This window comes from Saccopteryx bilineata, chromosome 12 (genome assembly GCF_036850765.1).
Source record: "Saccopteryx bilineata isolate mSacBil1 chromosome 12, mSacBil1_pri_phased_curated, whole genome shotgun sequence".
Classification (NCBI taxonomy): Eukaryota; Metazoa; Chordata; class Mammalia; order Chiroptera; family Emballonuridae; genus Saccopteryx; species Saccopteryx bilineata.
The window spans coordinates 14,798,421-14,819,781 of record NC_089501.1 but is presented as its reverse complement, the minus strand read 5'-3'; the positions used below and the strand labels follow the sequence as shown (position 1 = coordinate 14,819,781).

The 21,361-nt window shown below is 38.9% G+C and overlaps 1 protein-coding gene across 1 annotated transcript in view; it reads right to left on the bottom strand.

Annotated features, from left to right (window-relative positions):
- Positions 1–21,361, bottom strand: part of SLC35F1 (solute carrier family 35 member F1) — a 414,559-nt gene that overhangs the window by 49,421 nt on the left and 343,777 nt on the right. The window contains exons 4-6 of the mRNA XM_066248018.1: positions 7,456–7,615; positions 2,201–2,357; positions 320–372 (exon numbers count right to left, since the gene is read on the bottom strand). Coding sequence (XP_066104115.1) covers positions 320–372; positions 2,201–2,357; positions 7,456–7,615 — 370 coding nt within the window. The remainder of the gene's footprint in view (positions 1–319; positions 373–2,200; positions 2,358–7,455; positions 7,616–21,361) is intronic.

Genomic DNA, 21,361 nt, shown 5'->3' with positions numbered 1-21,361 from the left:
TGTCATTTATGTCCCATCACTGCCTCAGGGCATTTTTTCTTTCTGGTTGGTCTTTAACCTAATGACATACTCTGCATCCACACTAATGACATCTTGAGGATGATAATGGACAAAAGCTCAATTAGGAAACATTATGAATCATACAGTTCAGTCTCTTCTGGTGGCAAGAATTCTTAAAATGACAAGGGGTTTTTATTTTCTTTTGTCCCCTACATTCTAAATCCTTTCATTGTCTGTTCCCCACCCCCACTCACATTACTCTGCAAACGTATTTCTCAGGTTCACTAAAACCAGCACCCTAGGTGAGCAAACCCCTTACCTATTTGCCAGTCCCAGGGCACCTTCAGCAGTTCCTTGTGCTCCATTATAGCTCTGCAAATGGAAAGAAAACGAACCCGATGAGCAAAATTATGAGTCATCTTACTTCTTCTTTTCACTTAGCAAATTTATACAAATCATGAAGCAACCAATTGAATTGCAAAACGACTTCTGGGCCATGCAGAGGCCAAGTCTAAATTAGTCAGACTGAGGTTTATCATGAAGGATCTGGCCAGGTGTGGCCAGCAGCAGTGAGAGTATGCCAATGGGCTTGGGAGTTCAAACCTCCCACTGACCTTCAAACCCAAGTGGTCTGCCTATGACCTTTGTTTCTTCTTGCTTTTAAGGCTTCCTGAAAAGAAATTTCTGTGCTTGTGGGTTTAATCAATTTTCTGATTGAGCATCGTCTAGGGCAGTGATTCTCAAACTTAAGTGTGCAAAGAGGTCATCTGGAGAGCATGTTGGAACAGTTTCTTGGACCCCTTTCCTAGCGATTCTGATTCTGTAGATCCAGGAGGGGACCGTGGATGTGCCTAGCTGAGGAGTCCTCACGTGATACCCGTGCTACTAGTCAGAGCTGTACACGCTAAGAACCACTGCTCTAGAAGAGGACCAGGAGGGGAGGCTGGTACCACTCCACCAGCGTTATTTGGTTTCTGTGTGTCCTCAAGGTATTTCATTTGCCAAACTCACCCATAGGCAACTTCTGTTATTTTGGTAGCAGTGTCTCTGAAGGGCTCAGTAGACTCTAATATACTGTAACTGAAGCAAACGAGCACTAGATCTCTGAATACAGTTTTTGGATTCAAGAATAATAATCCATAAAATGAGCCATCCATCTACAAAATGTTGGTTCTGAGTAGCTGAACTAGGCAATTTCTCTTCCTCTCACAGACCTAAAGCACCAAATTTAGAAGCTTTAAAATGCCATCATGCTTTTAAAATGAACCAAAAATAAATCCTCAAAGAGTCTTCCCTTCTCTGTGCTTTGTGTGCTATGAAGCTTTTCACCTCTATCCAAGGGTACTGAAATTTGGAGAATTCTTGGAAATCGCCTATTTCCAAAACATGTTTAAGGTGATGTCAAAATATCTCCCATAAATAATTTCAGCCACTGAACCAATATAATTACAAAGTATGTGCTTTGTAAAAGCAGATTTGGTTAAATGAGACTGAAAGTCATACATTTATTCATCACATGTGAAATTAAATATATGGTTTTTCTTGGTGAAAAATTGTAGTTTGATATTTATTTTCATGGTAATTTATGAGGCATAAGTCAGTGATGACTTATATGTTCCAAATGCCAGAATTATTGAAAAATTGGTGTTTTTGACTTTTTGAGGCTTTGAGAATGTCTGTGTTATATTTTTACCTATTTAAGGAAAATGGAAACACTACATTTCTAAGAGATGAATTTGAAGCACGATTCACTCATACAAATACATGGGCAATAAAATAAAAAAATTTAAAAAGGTAAGTGAAAACTTTAAGCTTTCTAGTGGCAATTTGCACTAGTAAAAAGAATGTCCTTTTTTGAAAGTGCATAAGTCATGGCACTTACACTTAGGTTTTCTATTTCTCTAAATAAAACACCACGGGCTGGCTTTGGGAAATCAATGTACTTCTAATGGTTTCTTGTAAATTATCTTCGAAGTCCATTTTATGTTTTTCTAATAATTTATAATAAACTTGTTTCGTTTGGAACAAACTTATTAATAAAGATACTGAGTTTTCAGATTTTACGTGGGAGGTTGGTGACAGACTCCAGTCTTGATTTTTATAAAATAAAGTGACCAACCAACCTTACAACAAAGGAAAAAAAATTGTTAAGTGTAAGGCTTAAGAGACTCTACTGTTTGAGTTTTTTATTTTTACTCACAATTGAATTCCACTGAAAAATGCCCCGAAGAGTCCAATCATTCCCAGGAATTCCACGCGGCTCAGGGTTCGGATGATGTATTCTTCCCAGACGTTAGAGATACCATAGAGTGTGGCTCCTCCTAAGACCAGAAGGTCCCCTACTAGCTTATTTTCCCCTAGGAACCAAATAAAAACAGAGGGAACTTCATTAGCATTTTCCTAACAAGAATTTAGTACCAAAAAAATTAGCTTCTTATGGCTGTTCTATTCTGACATTTTTACAGGTGTTGTGTAAGTTGCCAACTGAGATTTAGTAGTTTGTTTGTGTGTGGTCAGATAGGATCCCACCAGAAGTCTTCCTTAGTTAAAAAGGGGGCCAGTTTCTTCTAAATGCACTATCTCCACAAAGCCCATGTCTCCATCTGGGGATATGTCTATGAATATATGCTAATATATGTGCATGTTATATTTGCTGTAGGGTGCTTTCCAACAGTTTAGTGAACATGGTGTAGAACAAACAGAAGCAGTCTAAATTTCCGCCCTCTGCTATACAGGGAGAGAAGCTATAACAGAAGTAGTTGAGACTCTATTTTGACCACAGGAAAAATGTGTTCCTTCTTAGAAAATGAGAATAAGATTATGGATTGAAATTTTTTACTCCCCTAATGTAAGTAACATAAGAGTGAAAGTATATGAAATTCGCTAGCACAATAGTATTTTCTTTTATATATATATATAAAAGAAAAACAAATAGATATATATAATATCTATTTGTTTTCAACTCAATTTTGGTTGGTTTTGCTTTATGTCCAATTTTATTTATTATTTATTTTTATTTACTCATGTTTTTCTTCTTTTCCAAGTGAGAGGAAAGGAGATAGAGACAGATTCCCACATGAACCCCAATCGGGATCCACCCAGCAACCTCTGGCTGATGCTTGCAATAAAGCTATTTTTAGCACCTGAGGCTGAGGCTCCGTGGAGCCAACGTGCTAGAACCAATCAAGCCATGGATGTGGGAGGAAAAGAGAAAGAGAAAGAGAAAAAGAGAGACATGGGAAGGGGATAGGTGGAGGAACAGATGGTCGCTCCTCCTATGTGAATGTCCTGGAATTAAACCCAGGACATCCACAGGCTGGGCCAATGTGCTACCACTGAGCCAACTGGCTAGGGCAATGTCCAAATTTAAATTAATGCTGGGCCTGGCTATTTCCTATAATTAGGCAAACTCTTTCCACCGTGGGAAGTAGGAAGACAGGGAAGAAAAGTGGACATCAGCAGTGGGGTGACCTTATTGGTGAATGGTACCCAAGCCATTTCCAGCTTTGTTCTGCACAGTTAAGTGCATATAACTTGACAGTTGTGCTGATCTGAGACAGGAATAGTGTGGAATGGAGGGTGCTCTCTCCAGCATGATCTTAGGGGAAAAACTCAACTTGAGTAGCCTTGGATTTCCAGATTAGCTCAAACAATCTAGAACTGTAGAACTAGATTCTTACTGTTCATTGGGAGCATTGAGAATTTTCTAGATGCAGATTGATGTCAAAGAATTTTGGCTGGACTTGGGGAAAGACCTTTTCATTCACACCTTTGTGGTCATCTTGGGGTATTACATATCCACTCTAAATGATATCACTTTTTTTAAGGCAACTTCTCACTCTTGAATTGGCAAAAAAGGAGAAGAGATGCCAAATGTCGAGAGTTTGTGGGAGTCACTGTCAAGGGAATGGAGCTGAGAATCTGGATTTGTGAGGGCTGGGAGCCCTTCCTGGGGTCATGGGGAGCAGATGAAGTCTCAACATGAAACCAGACCTTGTGGGAGGTCCCTGGATACATCTGGGGAAATTAGGGTTGCTGTGACAAAGAGTGTCATTTTCAACAACCTAATTAATCTTTTTTGTGTGTATCAACTGGAAAATAATGACAAAACTTGTAATTCTAAGTAGTAAGTTTGAAGAATAACCCATAAAATAAACAGCATCCATTAATAAAATTATAATGAACATAATTTGGCCGCTTTTCATTCAGTAGCCATTTCAGAATCTTGTGATGACAAGGGGTCATTATCATGAATGCTAATTATTGTTGTACTTGTGAAGGGTGGAAGTGCTGCTCAATAGAATTCTTGGTTAACAAAATTAATTTTATATAAATGAATTCAAGAATGCTAAATGATGATAAATTATTTTAATAGAAGTTAGGGGAACATCAGTCTACCTTTTAACTGTCTTAAAAAGATGCCATACTGATTCACTGAATAGTCTCACTAATCTTTTCAAACTCAGCATTTGTATAGTTATGGCCTTTTCCATTAACAGGCCTTTGACTATATGAAATCTAGTCTCCAATACTTTGGGCTTTTACCAATGCAGTGATAATTATTGTTAATAATAATATAGTTTTGTATAAGTGTAGGTTCAGAAGTATTTTCTAGTTAGTGACAAAATGATTAAATATTATTTATTAAAATTTCATGTCTGTGTGTTTGTTTTTAAATCTCTTAAAAAGGCATACATATATATATATGTATATATATTGCATGTTTAAAAATTTAGTTGATTAAATATAATTAAATTAACCAGGACATGATTTTATTCAACTATATTATATAATGAAGTATTTGATATAAGTATAAGAAAGTACCAAAGTTAATACTTTGTATTTACAATTTGCATGTAAGTAACTGGAAATCTCATGTGACTTCATGTTTTACACACTGTTAGTGCAGTAGATATCTAACATGGTGGCACCGGTTTCTGTGCAATGTTCACTGGGGAAATTATATGATACTCAGCAAATCTGTCATTTGTGTATGTATGAAACCATGACAAAGGGTGCAAATTTGGGGTAAATAAACACATTTAAAGTTAAGTCTATTCAACCCAGTGCCTTTTCTCCTTCCTCTGAATTTTACACCACTGTACATTTATATGGCACCTGCTTCGTTCTGTTCCTTACCTGTTATTTGTTAACTTGTATGTATTCCCTCCTGCCCCTGTTTTCTTATAATGCTTGGGGCAGGGGTATGGGCTGTGACTTAGTTAAATATTCTGTGTGATCCCCAGCATAGGTCCCGACGAATTTCAAATTCTTAAGTGTTTAAGTGAATCAAGCTGACTAAAAAGGTCTTAATCCATTGTGTGGTAAAGATTTTGAGTGGCAACAGCCTTCAGTTCAAGTAGACATGGGTTCTAATCACATCTCTGTCACTTAACTGATGAACATTGGGTTAGCTATTCCCAATGTTTCTGTGCTTCAGTTTTCTTATTTTAAAATGAAGTTATTGTGAGCATACAGTAAAATAATGTAAATAAAAGAATGCAAAATATTGTGAAAATGCTTAGCATATCATCTGGCACTCTCCAAATGTACACTAAATAGTCATTTAAGACAGTGAATTAATCATTCCCTTTGAATACCTAACTATTTGTCTCTTTGGGTTGGCTATTTCTCATTTTGGATTGCTTCTTGGTTCTCATCAACCCAGTCATAACTGCTTACTCAAAATCACTATTTACCGTTATCAAGAATTAAATGGTGAATTACACTATTTGGAAGTGTTAAAAGACTATTAATGCAATTTATGAAAATAAACCCATCCTATTCAATATTTTTTAGCTCTAAATGTAACCATCTTATTTTCCGAGGATTCCCTTGGTTTTAGCACCAGATGGCTGGGGAAGCCCACCCATTCTGGGAAATTTGAGACAGTTATTTACTCTAATTTACTATAGTAGAACAGCTGTACATTTCTTATAAGAGTCACAATTATGGAAAAATAAGTACATATTAAATGTTGTAGAGGAAATAATGCTGGCTAGATTTCACATCTGGGCCACATGTTTTAGTTTATTCTCTGAGCTTTGATTTCTTCATCAGCAAAAATGAAAATAAAAATACATTTTTTACATAATCAAGAGGATTAAATGAGATAATGTGTGTAAAGTACCTGGCACCAATAAAATTGTCACTTTTACTTGATTGTGTTTAATTATTTAACTTCCTGAAAATACTTTCTTTTCCTTGAAATACGTAAAAAATTATCTAATAATAATAAAAAAAGGTTATCAGATTTAATGTTATGGATAAATGAACTATAAGATGCAATAAAGGTATTATGGTAGGAGAGGAATATTTTGAGGAACAAGAAATGTCTTTTATAATAAGGTGCTATCTTAATTGAGTTTTACCTTAATCTTATTACTTTTTAACCTTTCTTTTATATCCATACATTCTCTGAGGAAAGTAGAAATGTCATGGGCAAGTATCACTTTGGCTTTACTAAGTCATTTTTACACACTCCAGCATCAATAATCGTCTCAAGAGCCGCCTTTATTGCAAGCCTTCTCCCCACACATCAGTAGATGCAGACATGGTCTTCAAAAGAGGCTGATGATGCTGGAGGAAGGCAGCAAGGGGGGAATGCACTGATAAGCCCACTGATTTTACTGACAAACTTGAAAAAGCCATCTCCTTTACAGTGAGCTCACAGGCATGCCATCTCCCCAGGGTGGATGATCAGTTGTACCTGTGACAAGCAGAGGATTGGAATGTAAGTGTTGTTTGCATCCTTCTCACGTTATATACCCTGCACAGGCTCCAAGGCAGACTATCCAATGCCATGGACTGCAGACACCTTCTCTCCACTTCTGGAAACCATCCTGGATCAGGGCTCCCCAAAAGATTCATAACAATTTGATGAGGAAACCTTAAAGCTTTACCTTACAGGTGTACAGGTAATTACCTATGACTGTTACTAAAAACCTTTTCTCCAAAACAAAAACACCAAAACCCATGCATAAGGAGACTAATCTCCATTAGATCTATGTATCCACCTTCACCTAGTAGTTTGAAAGCTCAGTCTTTCTCTGACTGGGGGCAGAAAGAGTTGGGGGTAGTGGGTGGGGGTGGGGAAGGTGCCTGTGGTTCAGGAGTTGACGGACCCACTGACACCATCCCTGACCTGCAGTTCTGGGCCAGGCAGCTCTGGCCTCTCAAACATCCTCCAAGTGGGTCCTGACTCTCACTTTTAAACATGGTCTGAATATTTCTGAGTTCCTGTAGAAATAGCATAAAACCGGTATTTTGCTTCCATTATTCACTCAAGAAATGTATTAAGCACATGTGACGTGTACTGTTCTAGGTGTGGGAACCAAGCATGAGTAAGACACAGAGAGTGGGAAGACCAGGTTCCTTTTTTTCCACCCAACGTTCCACGTCTTGCCTTGGCCTCCCCCATGGAGGCAGGTAACCTGGCAAACACACGAGACTCACCTGCTCCCTGGTGCCTTCCCACAAGCACGTCCGCTCCCACCATGCAGCCCATCCCCAGGATGCAGACAACAATGCCGACGAAATGCACAGCCTTGTACCGGATCAGCAGGAAGAACCAGGAGAGTAAAATCACCACTGGGATCACAAAACAGTCCAGGAGCTAGTGGGGGAAGGAAAAGAACAACAGGAGGTTCAGGGCAAAACTTTTCATGTGGTAAAGAAACAAAACTGAGCTCTGTAGAAAAGCTCTCTCTCCTGAACCTGAGGTTTAGGTAGAAACAGAACTGATGCAACTAAAACAGACTCAAAAGCAAGCTCAAATTAGCTTTACTTAAACATCCTTAGACTAGAGGAAAAGGGGAGAAGGCAAACGAGAAGAGGCCGATGAAGAGTCTCCTGCCCCTATTGTCTCAGGGCAGTGTGGCTACCGGATTCCTCAGTGCCCCGACCCCACAGGAGCACCTCATATGTTGGGAGAATACACTGAGCCATATTTTTAAAAAAATTTTATTAATTTTACTAGGGTGACATTGATAAATCAGGGTACATATGTTCAGAGAAAACATCTCTAGGTTATTTTGATATTTGATTATGCTGCATTCCCATCACCCAAAGTCCAATTGTCTTCCATCACCTTCTAACTGGTTGAGCCATTTTAGATGATCCTGTCCCTTTAGGAATAGATCTGGGAATGGGAGGTATGAGGGCGGAGGTCTGACAGTGTTTTATAAATTATTAGAATTTACAAAGAATGTGAACTTAATTTCTTCCAGACAACGCCCTTTCCACATCCAGTAAAAGTTGAAATTTCACTACTCCAAAAAGAAATAATAATAGCTCTAAATACAAATATTACTCAGAAGTATACAAATAATGTTAAAATGCTATTGTAAAAAAACAGTAATAGAAGTGAAAAGTTTGAATAGTATTTGGAAAAAATAACTTCGATTTCATTTCTTATATATTTTTCAAGTAGTGATGTTATACCTGACAGCCCCGAGAGTTTGTGAGGAATTCACCCTGATCATGTAGTGAAACAACACGGTGAAAAGAGAAGAGCTCCGTGCCAGGGGTCAGATATCTGAATGTGAGTGCTAGGTCCTTCCTTAAAACAGTGTACCCTGGCGCAAATCATAAATTCAGGAAGCCTCAATTTCCTGTTAGTAGAAGAAGATACCAACTACTGATTTTCCCCAAAGATTATTGTGAAGTTCAGAAATAAAACATGTGAAAGCATTTTATAAAGTACTTGGGTCTTAATGCCAGTCTATATAATCCTGTTTCCAAACACATGCTTTGGGCTCCAAGAACGGTTGTTTCATCCACTCCCTGGTAAGATGGAGGGACCTTTGGATACTCCGTGGAAAACAGGAGTCTCCTCTAGACAAACTTACGTCCCACTGGTCTCCAATCTCCATACACCAAGTGAGAAACTGGTGATGCACCATTGCCTAGTGCAGCTCTTCTGCGAGAATTCCCTACAAGTGGCCTTCCCTCCCAGCAGCCAGATACAGGACAGTGACCCCTTATACTTTTCTCTTACTGCCACGTCCTAGGGTCTCCTAGGTCTTCCAATCCCATCTGTTAAGCGTCTCTCAAATCTACTCATGCCACCCTCTCTCTCTCACTTCCACCACCTAGACTTAGATAGTGCCAATTGTAATAATAACTAATACGAACTTATTGGCATAATGTTTGACTTCCCCACTTTTCCAGAGGTCCTTGAGAGCAGGAATATATTCCTAGTATCCAAAACCTTGTTGGGCTCATAAGAAGTATCCAATAATAGTTATGTAACCAATATGTGTTAAGAATTTTTAATAATCAAAATAGAGTCCCCAAGATTCATTAAAGGCTGAAATATGTTTGTATACAGTAGTCCACCCCTGTTCCACAGTTTCACTTTCTCTGGCTTTAGTTAACCATAGTCAATCACAGTCTGAAAATATTACATGAAAAATTCCAGAAATAAACAATTCATAAATTTAAAATTGTATGTTGCTCTGAGTGGTGTGATATAAAACCTGGCTGTCCCGTGGTATCCTGCCAGGACAGGAATGAATCATCCTGTGGTCCAGTGTATACACGCTGTATGATACCCGATAGTCACTTAGTAGCCATCTCAGTTATCAGATCAGCTGCCACGGTATTGCAGTGCTTGTGTTCCATTAACTTTTATTTTGTTTACATTGTTATCATTGTTCTATTTTATTTTTAATTCTTGTTGTTGATCTTTTACTGTGCCTAATTTATAAGTTAAACTTTATCGTGGTATGTACGTACATAAAATTATATATATATATAGTTTGGCATCTCCTGGGGGGTCTTGAAACATGTCCCCCATGAATAAGGGCAGACTACTGTACTTGCAAAGCATCCCTATCAGAGTGGCTTTTGGGCACTGTAAACAGCAGTTGGAATCCCCGCTATCCCTAAAGCTGTGTGTGACCTGGCACCGTACACTGATCTTCTTTGCACAATGAAACAAACAGTCAGAATAGAAGCTGTCCCTGGGCTGCTGTGATATGATAAGATGAGAAAGGGCCCGTGAATAGTAATTTAGCACTGTGGTGCCTGGGGACCAGGCCCAGAGGGGACAGCACTCCCACAGTGGCTATGTACTGGGGAGGTGGCTGGTGGGACTGCCCTACCAAAGGAGGCAACTCACTGCATAGTTGATTAGCAAATTAATGATCTTACTTGATGTGGTAAAATACTCTAAAGCAGGTTTTACAACTGGCCTCAAATGCCATGTAAGTACATTAGGAAATTTCAGTTTGCCAGTGAAAACTGTTCACTGGGCATAAAACAGTTGGTGTTTTGTTTTAAAAATTAGAAATGATTGAATCAATAGTTGAAATATTTAGCTACATGTTCCACAAGTGGGATTTCATTATCTGGCTGGATGCCCTCAGTCAATGGAGTGAATGCATCCATCCCAAAATTACAGAAGGCAAACTAGGTCGGCTTCCAATCTTTAGGGAGGGCTGAAGTGAGCCTTTTTGGTTCTCAGCATGTAATGAGTCCTGGGAGCTATTTCCTTAATGTGCTGAACTAAAAAAAACCCTCTTACTTATAAATGCCAGGTCCTATGTGCAGGGAAGACTTTTTGGAGGAACAGAAGGGGAGAGAAGACTAGGAGTCCAAGTCAAGGACTCTGAGCCATTCCAGCGAAGGAAGGCTGGTGCCCAGCAGACATAGGTGGTCAGTAAACGGTGGCTCAGTGGGTTAGTAATGGACAGCCACTGGTATCGCTGACTGTCAGGAAGGATATTAAATATCATTCAGGCTGCTACTGGCATTTGAGGTGGCACAATTCTTCATTTTGCAGGACTGCCCCGTATTCTTTGCAGAGTAGAGCGGGGCCCTGACCACTAAGAAATGTCACTACACATTTACAAGTGCCCCTTGGGGGCAGTATCTCTCCAGTTTGGAATCACCGTGATCCCTTTATTTAAAAGTTTCAAACTCAGAAGTTTAGGGAGAAGTGTGCTCCAGGTAACTCAAATTGTTGGTACCAGCAGTAGGTCAGTCATGAGTCTTTTTTGAACAATGTTTTAATAAAGATCAATGCCAGGATTGCTACAGGGGGAGGTCTCACTCTGGTATCTATAACCACAGAAAAGAAACCATTTGAGAGCTGATGTTAGTAAGCAGGCTATTATTTTTCAATGAGTTTTGGCTCCGGCTTTTCTCCTGTGGTCTTATAGCATAAAACATACCAACAGAATGATTTTCCAATAGTTTACTGGTAGCTTAACTCCTTAGCCAAGTTGGTTATTAGAGTAATAAAAGCCATTAGAATAGATGCCTTTTAACAAAGAAAAAACTAAGAAACCTTCTGTCATTAACCTGTTTAACGTATTTCTACAGCCAAACTAAAATTATAAAATAGCAGTACCAAAAAAAATAAATAAATGCATACTGTTTTATAATCATCTTATGATTTGAAAATTCTCAAAGAACATCAAGCATTCTTTGAAAAGTGTTCATTATCTCTTAAATTTACATAGGATTTCCCCCCTTAAAGATTTAAACTAATTTTACTCTTCTCTGTCATTAAACCTCAGGCGATACACACCGGAGAGAGGTCTATGGTCCCAAGTTATCTGATTTTATTGACAGAGGTGCTGAGACACACCATGTTCAAAAGCTGGGGCAAATTCTCACAAGTCATGGTGATAGCACGACAAATATTATTTGAACTCAGTAGTTTTAAATAACATATACAGTAGATTGTATTACGTTTACATTTATAGTTTCCAAAACTCATGTGATTATTACTTAATCTTTGTAATAGCCTTTTAAGGGGGTCTTGACTAGACCCATAGATGAGCACACTGAGTGTATAAGAGCCAGAGTTAGCGCTAAACTACTCCTCTCTGGACTCCTAGAGCACAGCTTCAGTGCATTTTTTCAAGTTATTTAAATAGTGATTTTAAAAAATCTTTGTTAACATTGTTTTTAGGATACAGAATGAATCAACACTAAATGACATTAAATTTTTCTGTTTGCTCTAAGCACAGTGTACTGGAAGATTGCAGCATCATTTAACTGTTTGCTCTTTCTTCTCTCTTTTCAGCTTCAGCCAGTCTCTCACCTCTGGCTCTTCCCCTCCAGTCTTTAATCACATATGATAATGCTCTCTTCTTAACGCGTGTGCATGTGCATGTGCGTGCGCGCACACACGCACACACACACACCCACCCCTCCCTTCTGCAAATACCCACTCAAGCTTCTCTCTCTCTTTCTATGGTGCCTCCATATGTGACCACACCCCAGACCCCCTCAGTCTGGTTTTCACGCTCACTCTTGAGTCCCTCCCCCATACTAACTGGTCACTACACTCACCCAATAGTGTCCAGGAGATGACGTATTTTTGGCCTATCAGTGAAACCTGCTTTTACATGCTGCAATGCCTCCTTACAGTGAGTAGATACCCCCATTTGTATCCTGGTTTTACAGAATGGTATTCAAGCTTTTGGATGACATAAGCTCATAAGACATTCCCATCCCCTCAGGGACCTTGACTTCTATGTTTCTCTGGCTTTATTTCTGCCACCCGGCCCTGCCTAGCTCTGCTTGAGTTCACTTCACTGCTCAGGAAGTGCAGCGTGGAGCCAAGCCCAGCCCCCTGCACCCAGGGCCCCGCCTGCCCAGAGCCAACAGGGCCAGCAGGGGCCCCTAGCCAGCCACCCGTGGTCTGTGGCTCTGACCCCCGTGTGTGTGTAGGGTACTTATTTTATTGCTTATTCTTGAGGAACTTCTATTATACGTGATTTCTGTGTGCTTTGATCTAAACAGGCAGGCTCTCCATTCCCATAGCAAACTGAGTGTACCAGGCCCACCTGGCTGTCATTAGCACCATATGCCCTGGAGTGAAGACACTATTTTACCTACCTCATCACAGAGCCTGCTTGCACACATAGAGAGCAGTTTTGCAAGAAAAGCTGAATAAACAAATGAATGTGGTATCTCTGTAGAGAATTATGAGTGTCCCAAGGAAAGAGAGGGTGTCCCACTCATCTGCATGGCCTTCCACCAGCTCATTCAGGGCCTGGGGCTTAGCAGATAGAAGCTCAATACATGCTTGCTAAATGAAAGAACGCACTTCTCCCAGTCTTGCTCTTCCTCTAATTCTGTTCTCCGATGATGTCTTCACCTGCCATTCTACTAATTTTATTTAACTTATTTCTTGAACAAAATATAAAGTTTAGCTCTTCAACTTTAGTTGATATGCATCTATGCCTTTACCTGTTAGTATATTCACTTGATGTGTGCCGTTGTCCCTCTAATGTCTTTGTGAATATAACTTACATGGTAGAACTCTAAAAGTCAATATATTTACTTGGTTGGCTGAGGCCAACTGGAACTTGGATGATTATGATGATACAATATTTTTGACTTACTGAAATTCATTGCACAATCACCATCATAAAATATTAAGGTTGTGATAGTTAAATGTAATTATGCTACATGACTCTCAAAACTGATGCAAAGTGATTAAATAAGAAAAATAAAATAAATCCTAGCGCCATGCCATAAAACCACTTAAGCTCAACAACCTCACCTGTGGTGATACCTTAGTAGCCCTCTCAATATTATGCTTGTCACTGGCTTACTGACTCCTCCAGCGACCACTCTATCCCTCTCTCTTTTTCTATCTCTACCTTTCCTGCTATTCTATCTCTATCATTATCTCAATCTCATCTTTATGCAGTTTGAATTGCCAAAAAGATGTTTAGGCCAGAGAGGCCTCTGGTACTGGTTGATGACGGAATTCCTTTTTATTAGACTTTTTTAGTCCATAAAAATGTGCTGACTGCAAAATGGCCCAATACCTCCTACATTTGTTTTTAGATTTGGAGTAATATCAAATGAAACCTTTTGAGGCAAATTTTTACCTTTCTCCAAATTCTTATAGAACTTTAAAATTCAAATGTAGATATTTGCTTTTACTATAGTTGCTGGGAAATATTAGTTGAATATAAATTAGGCATTTTAAAAAGGGCACAGTGATATTGATGTCAGGTAAACAGGTAGAGGTTTTTGATTTATTTTAATGTAAACAGCAAATGTGGATAGTCATATAGTACTTAAAGTATTAAATAAATGCTATATTTGAAGCTATCATGAACTTTTTTCTTTGAACTGGTTATATAAAATTTCATCAAATTAATCCAAAGTATAAACAAAATTTATTTTATTTTTAAGAAACTGAGTAGCTTTGCCCGGAGGTGCGGGGAAGGACCAGGAGGCTATTTCCTGAAAAGCAGGAAGTGATTTCTTCTAAAAAATCAAATTTGTAACTTAGATTATTTTCCCCTTTCAAAGAGTTATTTTAATTCATGAAGAAACAAACACCAGAGCATCTCAAAGGTCATAAAGTTAGCATGTCATGGTATTTTCTGTTTTCTGACTTAGGCGCTGATGATACTCTTTCGGCATGGATCAAGATGACAAGAAAATATTGGTCACTAAAATGGGAGAATTACTCTGCAAATTAAAAACAGACATTTCAGGGAATCTCCAAAGCATTCTCTTTCTGTACTCACAGACTTAAAAACTCAGCATGGCTTGTTCTTTATCTGCAACTAATGGCCCTTAAAAATCTTCAGAAAAGCTGGGAAACATTGCATTATGTTTTTATTTTGATAAAATATCTAGATCTTTGGGGTTGTCCTTTGTATTGTTTTATTTGCTAATGTTGGATGCTTGTGGTTCCAATTACTTACTTCTCTCCTCCTGAGTTCAACAGAGAAAATAATAGCTTGATCCATTTAGAAAGGCCATTATTACACTGGGGAACAAAATTTTTGTTGCATTCACAAAAACACTTGTTCTTACCTAATTCGAGTGTGCTGATCTCAAATTTGACATTAGTTTTTCTCTGTAAGCTACAGGGTTTTTTTTGCAATTCAAGATTTTAGGTTTTCATCTTATTGTAAAATTTTCAACATTTAGTTTAACATAGTGAAGTAGAATGTCTTCTTGGGCACCATCTTTGTGAAAATATAATAATTTATATAATGCAGTAAATACACTAATACACTAAAAGATATGATTGCATCAGAATTTGTCTACAATTTCAAAATAGAACATATTAAAACACTTATTTTAATCATAAAATTTGCACAAAACTTATTTAAATTCTATTCAGGCAAAAATTTGCATTTGTAGCTCTTGCATTTGTGTACTTGTTGAGGACAATGTCCTTTGATGCTCCAGCAGTAGTCTGCTCATCACTAACAGCTCCAAGATTTTCAGGAATCTTATCAAGATGACTGTTCAGGAAGTGAATCTTAATGCTCATGTTACATCCAATGTCGCAGAAAGCCAACAGCATCCTTTGAATCAGAAGTTCATAGTTTTCTGCTTTTTTGTTGCCAAAAAAGTTCTTTGTAACTGCCACAAAAAAATGCCATGCTGCTTTCTCCTCCTTATTCATATTCCTGGCGAATTCTTCGTCACGTATGAGGGTTCAAATTGGAAGTCCATCAAATACACCTGCTTTAATCTTCTCAAAAGACAAGGCAGGAAAAGCAGAAATAATATGTTGAAAGCATTCACTTTCTCTATTCAAAACCTGAACAAACTGCTTCATTAAGCCAAGTTTGATGTGAAGTGGGGGAAAAATGATCCTGTCTCGATTAACTACAGGTTCATTCACAATATTTTGCATCCCTACTTCCAGAGCTTCACGTTTTGGCCACTCCTTCTGTGTCCAGGTTTCTCTCGAGCTCGGCTGTCCCACAAACACAGAAAGCAAGGATATTCGTGAAACCTCTCTGTTGTTCTAGCAGGAAATTTACCATTTTAAGATCCACACAAATGATCCAGTTATGCTCCTCATACTTCAGAAAGTCGAGGACAATTTTTATGTCATTATAATCTTCTCGCAGATGAGTTGAATAACCATTTGGAACCACTGCATAAACATTACCGTTGTGTAGGAGAACACATTTCAGGCTCCATTTAGAGCTGCTAAGAAATAGCCACCATTCTGTTGGACTGTAAGTGGTAACACCTAGCTGGCTGAGAAGACTACTGATATCATGACAGTAAACAAAGTGTTTGTCTTCGGAAAAAAAGTTCACAGAAATTTGTTCACACTTCCTGAAATGGGATACTTTAGCTGACCGGTGAAGTACATTCTTTCCTTGAAGCCTGGAGGCTAATAACTCAGCTGCTTTCTTTGATAGGCCCAAATCTCTTACTAAGTCATTCAATTTGGGTTGGCTAAACTGCTGAGGGGTCAATGACTGCTTGGCATCAGAAGAAGACCCTTCAGATTCTACAACCATTTCCTCATGCATCTTATCAAAATACACTTGATTACCATATTCACTTTCTTCGTCCTTAGAAGAAATAAAACCATTGAAAACTGGAACCAGGAGTGTCTCAGAGTGTGACACTAGGTTGTGTTGCTGAATGAACATTAGGGTATGCGATCATATGCCATTTTTTCTTGCCAGTGCCCTTTGTATGGATCAGACAGAAATAACAGTCACTGCTGTGGTCCTTAGGTTCATGCCAAACCATGGGAATACCAAAAGGCATTCCTTTGCATTTTTCTTTTGTCCATTCACAAAGCTTTTCCTCACAATTATGACACACAATATGAGGAGTCCAATTCTTGTCCTGATTGCCAAGGGGAACTTGAAAATAGGCAATATATGCACATGTCATAAATGATGAAATATTGCACCTTTGATGCTGAAGTGTGTAACAGCCACATATATAACAGAAGGTGTCAGGACTATTCTTACATTTACGCCTACTCGAAGAAGCCATGATTCAATCTTAAAACAAAATAAGGGTGTTCTTATCAGATAATAATTTTTTACAATTTAAAACAACTACAATTATGTAAAAGCGATGTTTTTAAAACATTAATTGCCTTGTGGTTATGTTCAATTCAAGAGTCATTGCACTTTAACTCCAATTTAAAAACCAATGCATACCATTAACTGTAACAAAAAAAATTAAAATTGCGTAAAAACTAGAGCATGCACTAAAAAACAAATTTCAGATTTAGAATCAGTGATGCAGAAATATGATATATAGAAATAGTTCTAAAAGCTAATGCAACAGAAAATGGAAAAAAAATTTGTTCCCCAGTGTTATAGGTCAAAGTGTTTGAATACTGACAATTTCACATGGTTCACCTAAGAGCCCAAGCAGTCAAATGGAGATTAGACACCAGCGTATTAACATTAGACGTGGATTGCAGATGTCAGTGTTGTCTCCTATTTCCCACTCCAATTGTAACTTAAGCCTAAATGTTCTTAGACAGATATACTGGGGAAAATGGTCATCAGGCTTTGAACCATGTCTTAGGTGTCCTTCCAGCAACGGACAGTCCTTACCGAGCATAAAGCTGGCAGAAATAAAACTTCTGAAGAGGGTTCTTTTCCTCCTTTTTGTTTTCTTTTAAAGCATGACAACCTAACCAAGTGGGGAAGTTCCCTATTGGACATTGAATTAGCTATTTCCCCTTTGATGTGGAGGAAGAAGGATTGGAGAAAGAGGACGACTTATCTCCCCACATTTGGGAGGGAATGAAAATCTCTCCTAGTCTGGTGTTGTGGAAAGAACAGAAATTTCTCACCATTTCTTTCCTACCATACTTTGTTTGGGTGACATATATGTTTGTTTCTTGAAGGAGGATCTCAATATCATATTAGGCATAAAAATCTCTGAAAGGAGAAAGTCAGTATCTATAAGAATAAAACATTAACAATAGTTATCTTTGACTAGGATAAATGCATCTTCTCCACCCCACTGCCCAAATTCTCTGTGGGATCCAAGTTTCCTCTTTTGCACGTGTACTACTTTCAAAATATATAGAACAACACATGATATGAGAGTATAAAACAATCTACAAGAGTCAGATCAGTCTTTCTCAAGGACAGTGGATGGTTTGTAAGAAAAATTAAAACAAAACCAGAAACCACTGCCAACCATTCCCATTTCAGTAGAGCATGATGAGGAGGCGACCTCATCTCTCTCTCTAACTCTCTTCCCAGAAGACACTCCTCCGCCAGGTTCGGCTCCTCATTAACCCTCCCCTCAGGCTACTCACAGGAGAGCGCTGTCCTCACGTGGCCCAGCTGTCAGAGGCTAAACCCGCGGCAACTGGTAGGTGATTCCAAGAAAAAGAACATTTCCCTATCCTCTCTTCCTCTGCTTCTAATTGGCAATCCTCCCGTGTTTCTAAAAGTGATATGTATTATAAATTCATCTCCAGTGAGTAAAAGTAAATTGCTAATAGGGAAGGATCTTAAAAAAGATACACTTCAGTTACCCAGACATAATAAAAGTCCTTTTGGATGACAGTCCAGCCAGAGAGAGTGAAATATAATTTGGGAAATGCACACAACTCACTTAATCAGGAACCTTTTTAACTTGGTGTCCTGGACATGCAGCTAGCCCAGGGACATTTGCAAATCCGATCCAGTGCACAATTCCAGGGCATAGTATCTTTGAACTGGAACAGATTTTTTCTGGTAGGCACCCTCACCCTTTCCACCTTTTCAGATTTTTTTTTTTTTCCTTCTGGGGCTATTTCATCATGACACCTCTATCCCTCACAATCCTCATACTATAGGAATTAATGTTTAGCTTTCACTGTTTTAAAATATTCATACTGGTGGGAGCCACATCTCTACTGTGTTGCCCAAGAGCTCCAAACTGATAGAATGTGTCACTGTGTTGATTATATGACAGCCGTTTTCCAGGAAATGTCCTATTTTCAGAATTTAGAAAAAGATTTTCACCAAACTATTTCTCTTGTTTCCACTGACAAGGATTTCAATGTGTGAATTTTATATGTTTCTTGTGCCAGTTTATTAGAACTTCCGACATGTTAAAGTATATTCTCTTTACTTTTTTAGCTTCATCTCTCAAAGACAAAAAGAGAGAAAGAAGAATAACATTTCTATGTGCTGAAAATCTGGGACAAGTACCTAGAAATCGAGGTGACCACCAGAAGACATAGATAATTAGTAGACACACATTCTCTAGCTCTGACGCAGAGAAATCACCCTTGGGTAGAAGCAGGGCTGTCCCAGGGGACAGTGTCCTTCTGGGTGAGCATTGCTGGGGTTTTCGTCAGGCTTAAGCACAAGCTCTGATTATCAGCCAGTGAGATTCCAGAAGTACTATATTTCCCCATATATGAGATGCTCCTGTGTATAAATGCACCTTAATTTTGGGACCTGAAATTTGGAAAAAATGTATTGCATAAAGTTATTGAACTCAAGTTTATTCATCATACATTCATACAACTCCTCATCACTGTCAGAATTTCCATCCATTAGCTTGTCCTCATCTGTGTCCGATGACGAATCACTGTCTTTATATATTGGTCATCCTCAGTTCCATCTATGGCATTTGTAACGCCACAGTTCTTAGATGACTTGACAACGATCTCAATCTTGATATTATCCCAGGATCTTTTCATCCAGGTACAAACTTCTCCTATAGTTGGTTTCTTCACTCTTTCTGTTGGTGTCAAATTGTCTACAACAATGAGCGCAAAAACAAGCGCGAAAAATGTAAGTAAAATAATCACCAATCACTGTATAAGACACACCCAGTTTTTAGACCCTAAATTTTTTTAGAAGAAAGTGCATCTTATACACAGGGAAATATGGTAGAAAGCAAGGAATGAACATTTTCTACTGTCTACCATATGCCAGGCATAATGCTAGGTTCTAATTTTTTCCGTGTTCCAGATGAGAAAACAGAGTTCTGAAGATAATAAGTAACTTATCTGAAGGCACACGGTAGTGTCAGAGCCAAGATATGATTTTAGGTCTGCCACTTGGCTTCCGCAAAGTGAGTTTAAGGGGCCAAGGCCCAGGTGCGGTGGTCTCAGCTGGGTGCAGCCTGAGCTCTATCCCGCAGGCTCTGGGCGCCCCCTTCCACCGAGAGTGCTCTGGGGGAGATGGCAGACTCAGGGGATTGAAGACATAACCCCTGCTTGTCTGCATTTAAGAAAAATATTGAAGTAGCTGAAAGGTATAAGAAAAAGTATATGAGGATTAGAACTGTTCACTTTTGGTGATGGATCTTTGATACTGTGTGGCGATCTTGAGTGTTTTTGGAGAAGTGTTTGTTTTAGGTCAGCCAAGGGTTACTAACTTGTATTTCCTACTTACGGAATTCATGCACAGAAGAACATGAACGATAACATAAAAGAAAGTACACGTTTCAAAGCATATATTGAAGGATTGAACATTTTCTGATAAAATATTAATTCTACATTAATTTTGCATTTTTTTTTAAATTTCTCCTAGCATTAACATAGCGGGGAGAAACAATTTCAAAAGCGAGAGAAAAACATTTTGTGCTGCTGAGGGTCTATTTCTAGGTCTCCTTCAACTATTCCAGGTTTTGTTAAAAATAATAAAGGCAACATCAGAATCTCATCACCTTATACTTGTCATTTATTTACTCAGTCAGCAGGTATTTATCAAATGCTTACTGCATGCTCAGCATTGCTACAGATGCAGGGGATACGAGAGTAAACAAAACACTCTACACTTAGGTCCAAGTGGACAGAGTTCAGCAAACACATATTGCTTGCCTTGGTTTACAGCCAGTTTCCCTCCCTAAGGACGTGCCTGGCGCTGAAGGTGATCCTGCTCTCAGCTGATTGAGACCCTCCTGTCCTGCTCCGAGACCCCTTGCTCCAGTACTCCCTTGTGTATCTCCTGGGTCTCCATCCCTTCCTCTCTTCTGGTAGTCTTCCTTTGTTGTTTACGCATGCATGCCTTATTTTCCCCTTGAAGCCCCATTGCTCTGTAGCTATTCATCTTTGCCTCTTCACAGACAGCCTTCCTGAAAGATGGAGCTTCCGTCACTGCTTCCAGTATCTTGGTTCCGTCCGTTCCTCAAGCCACATCAGTGCGGGCACGTCCCTTCTCCATGATCACCAAAGCTGCAGTGCCCAGCCACTTGTTACTAAACCTTCTGCAGCATTTGACATTACTAAACACTCTCTCCTTGAATTTTCTCCTCTCTTGATTTATTTATGTTTCTTCCCCCCCCCCCCCTCACTACACATATCTCTGGCACTTTTTGCCTTCTGCCTTTTTGTGGACTCATTTTGTCCCCCAGAGTTGGTGTATCTGAGGGCTCATTTTCACATTCTATATATGTCACCCTTTGGCAATCACCTACCTCTTACTTCCTTTCCTGCCAAACTTGAAAAAAGTTGCTGTTCAGGAACTGTCTCTATCTCTTCAACATCCATCCAATCCCTCAATTTAGTGCAATCTGGGTTCTGTACCCCAAACCACAGCAAAATTACTAAAAAATACATCCCCTGTTTTAAAACCCCACAGACACATTAGTCCTTACCTCATGCAATGTAGCCTCTGACACTCCCTATCTGCCA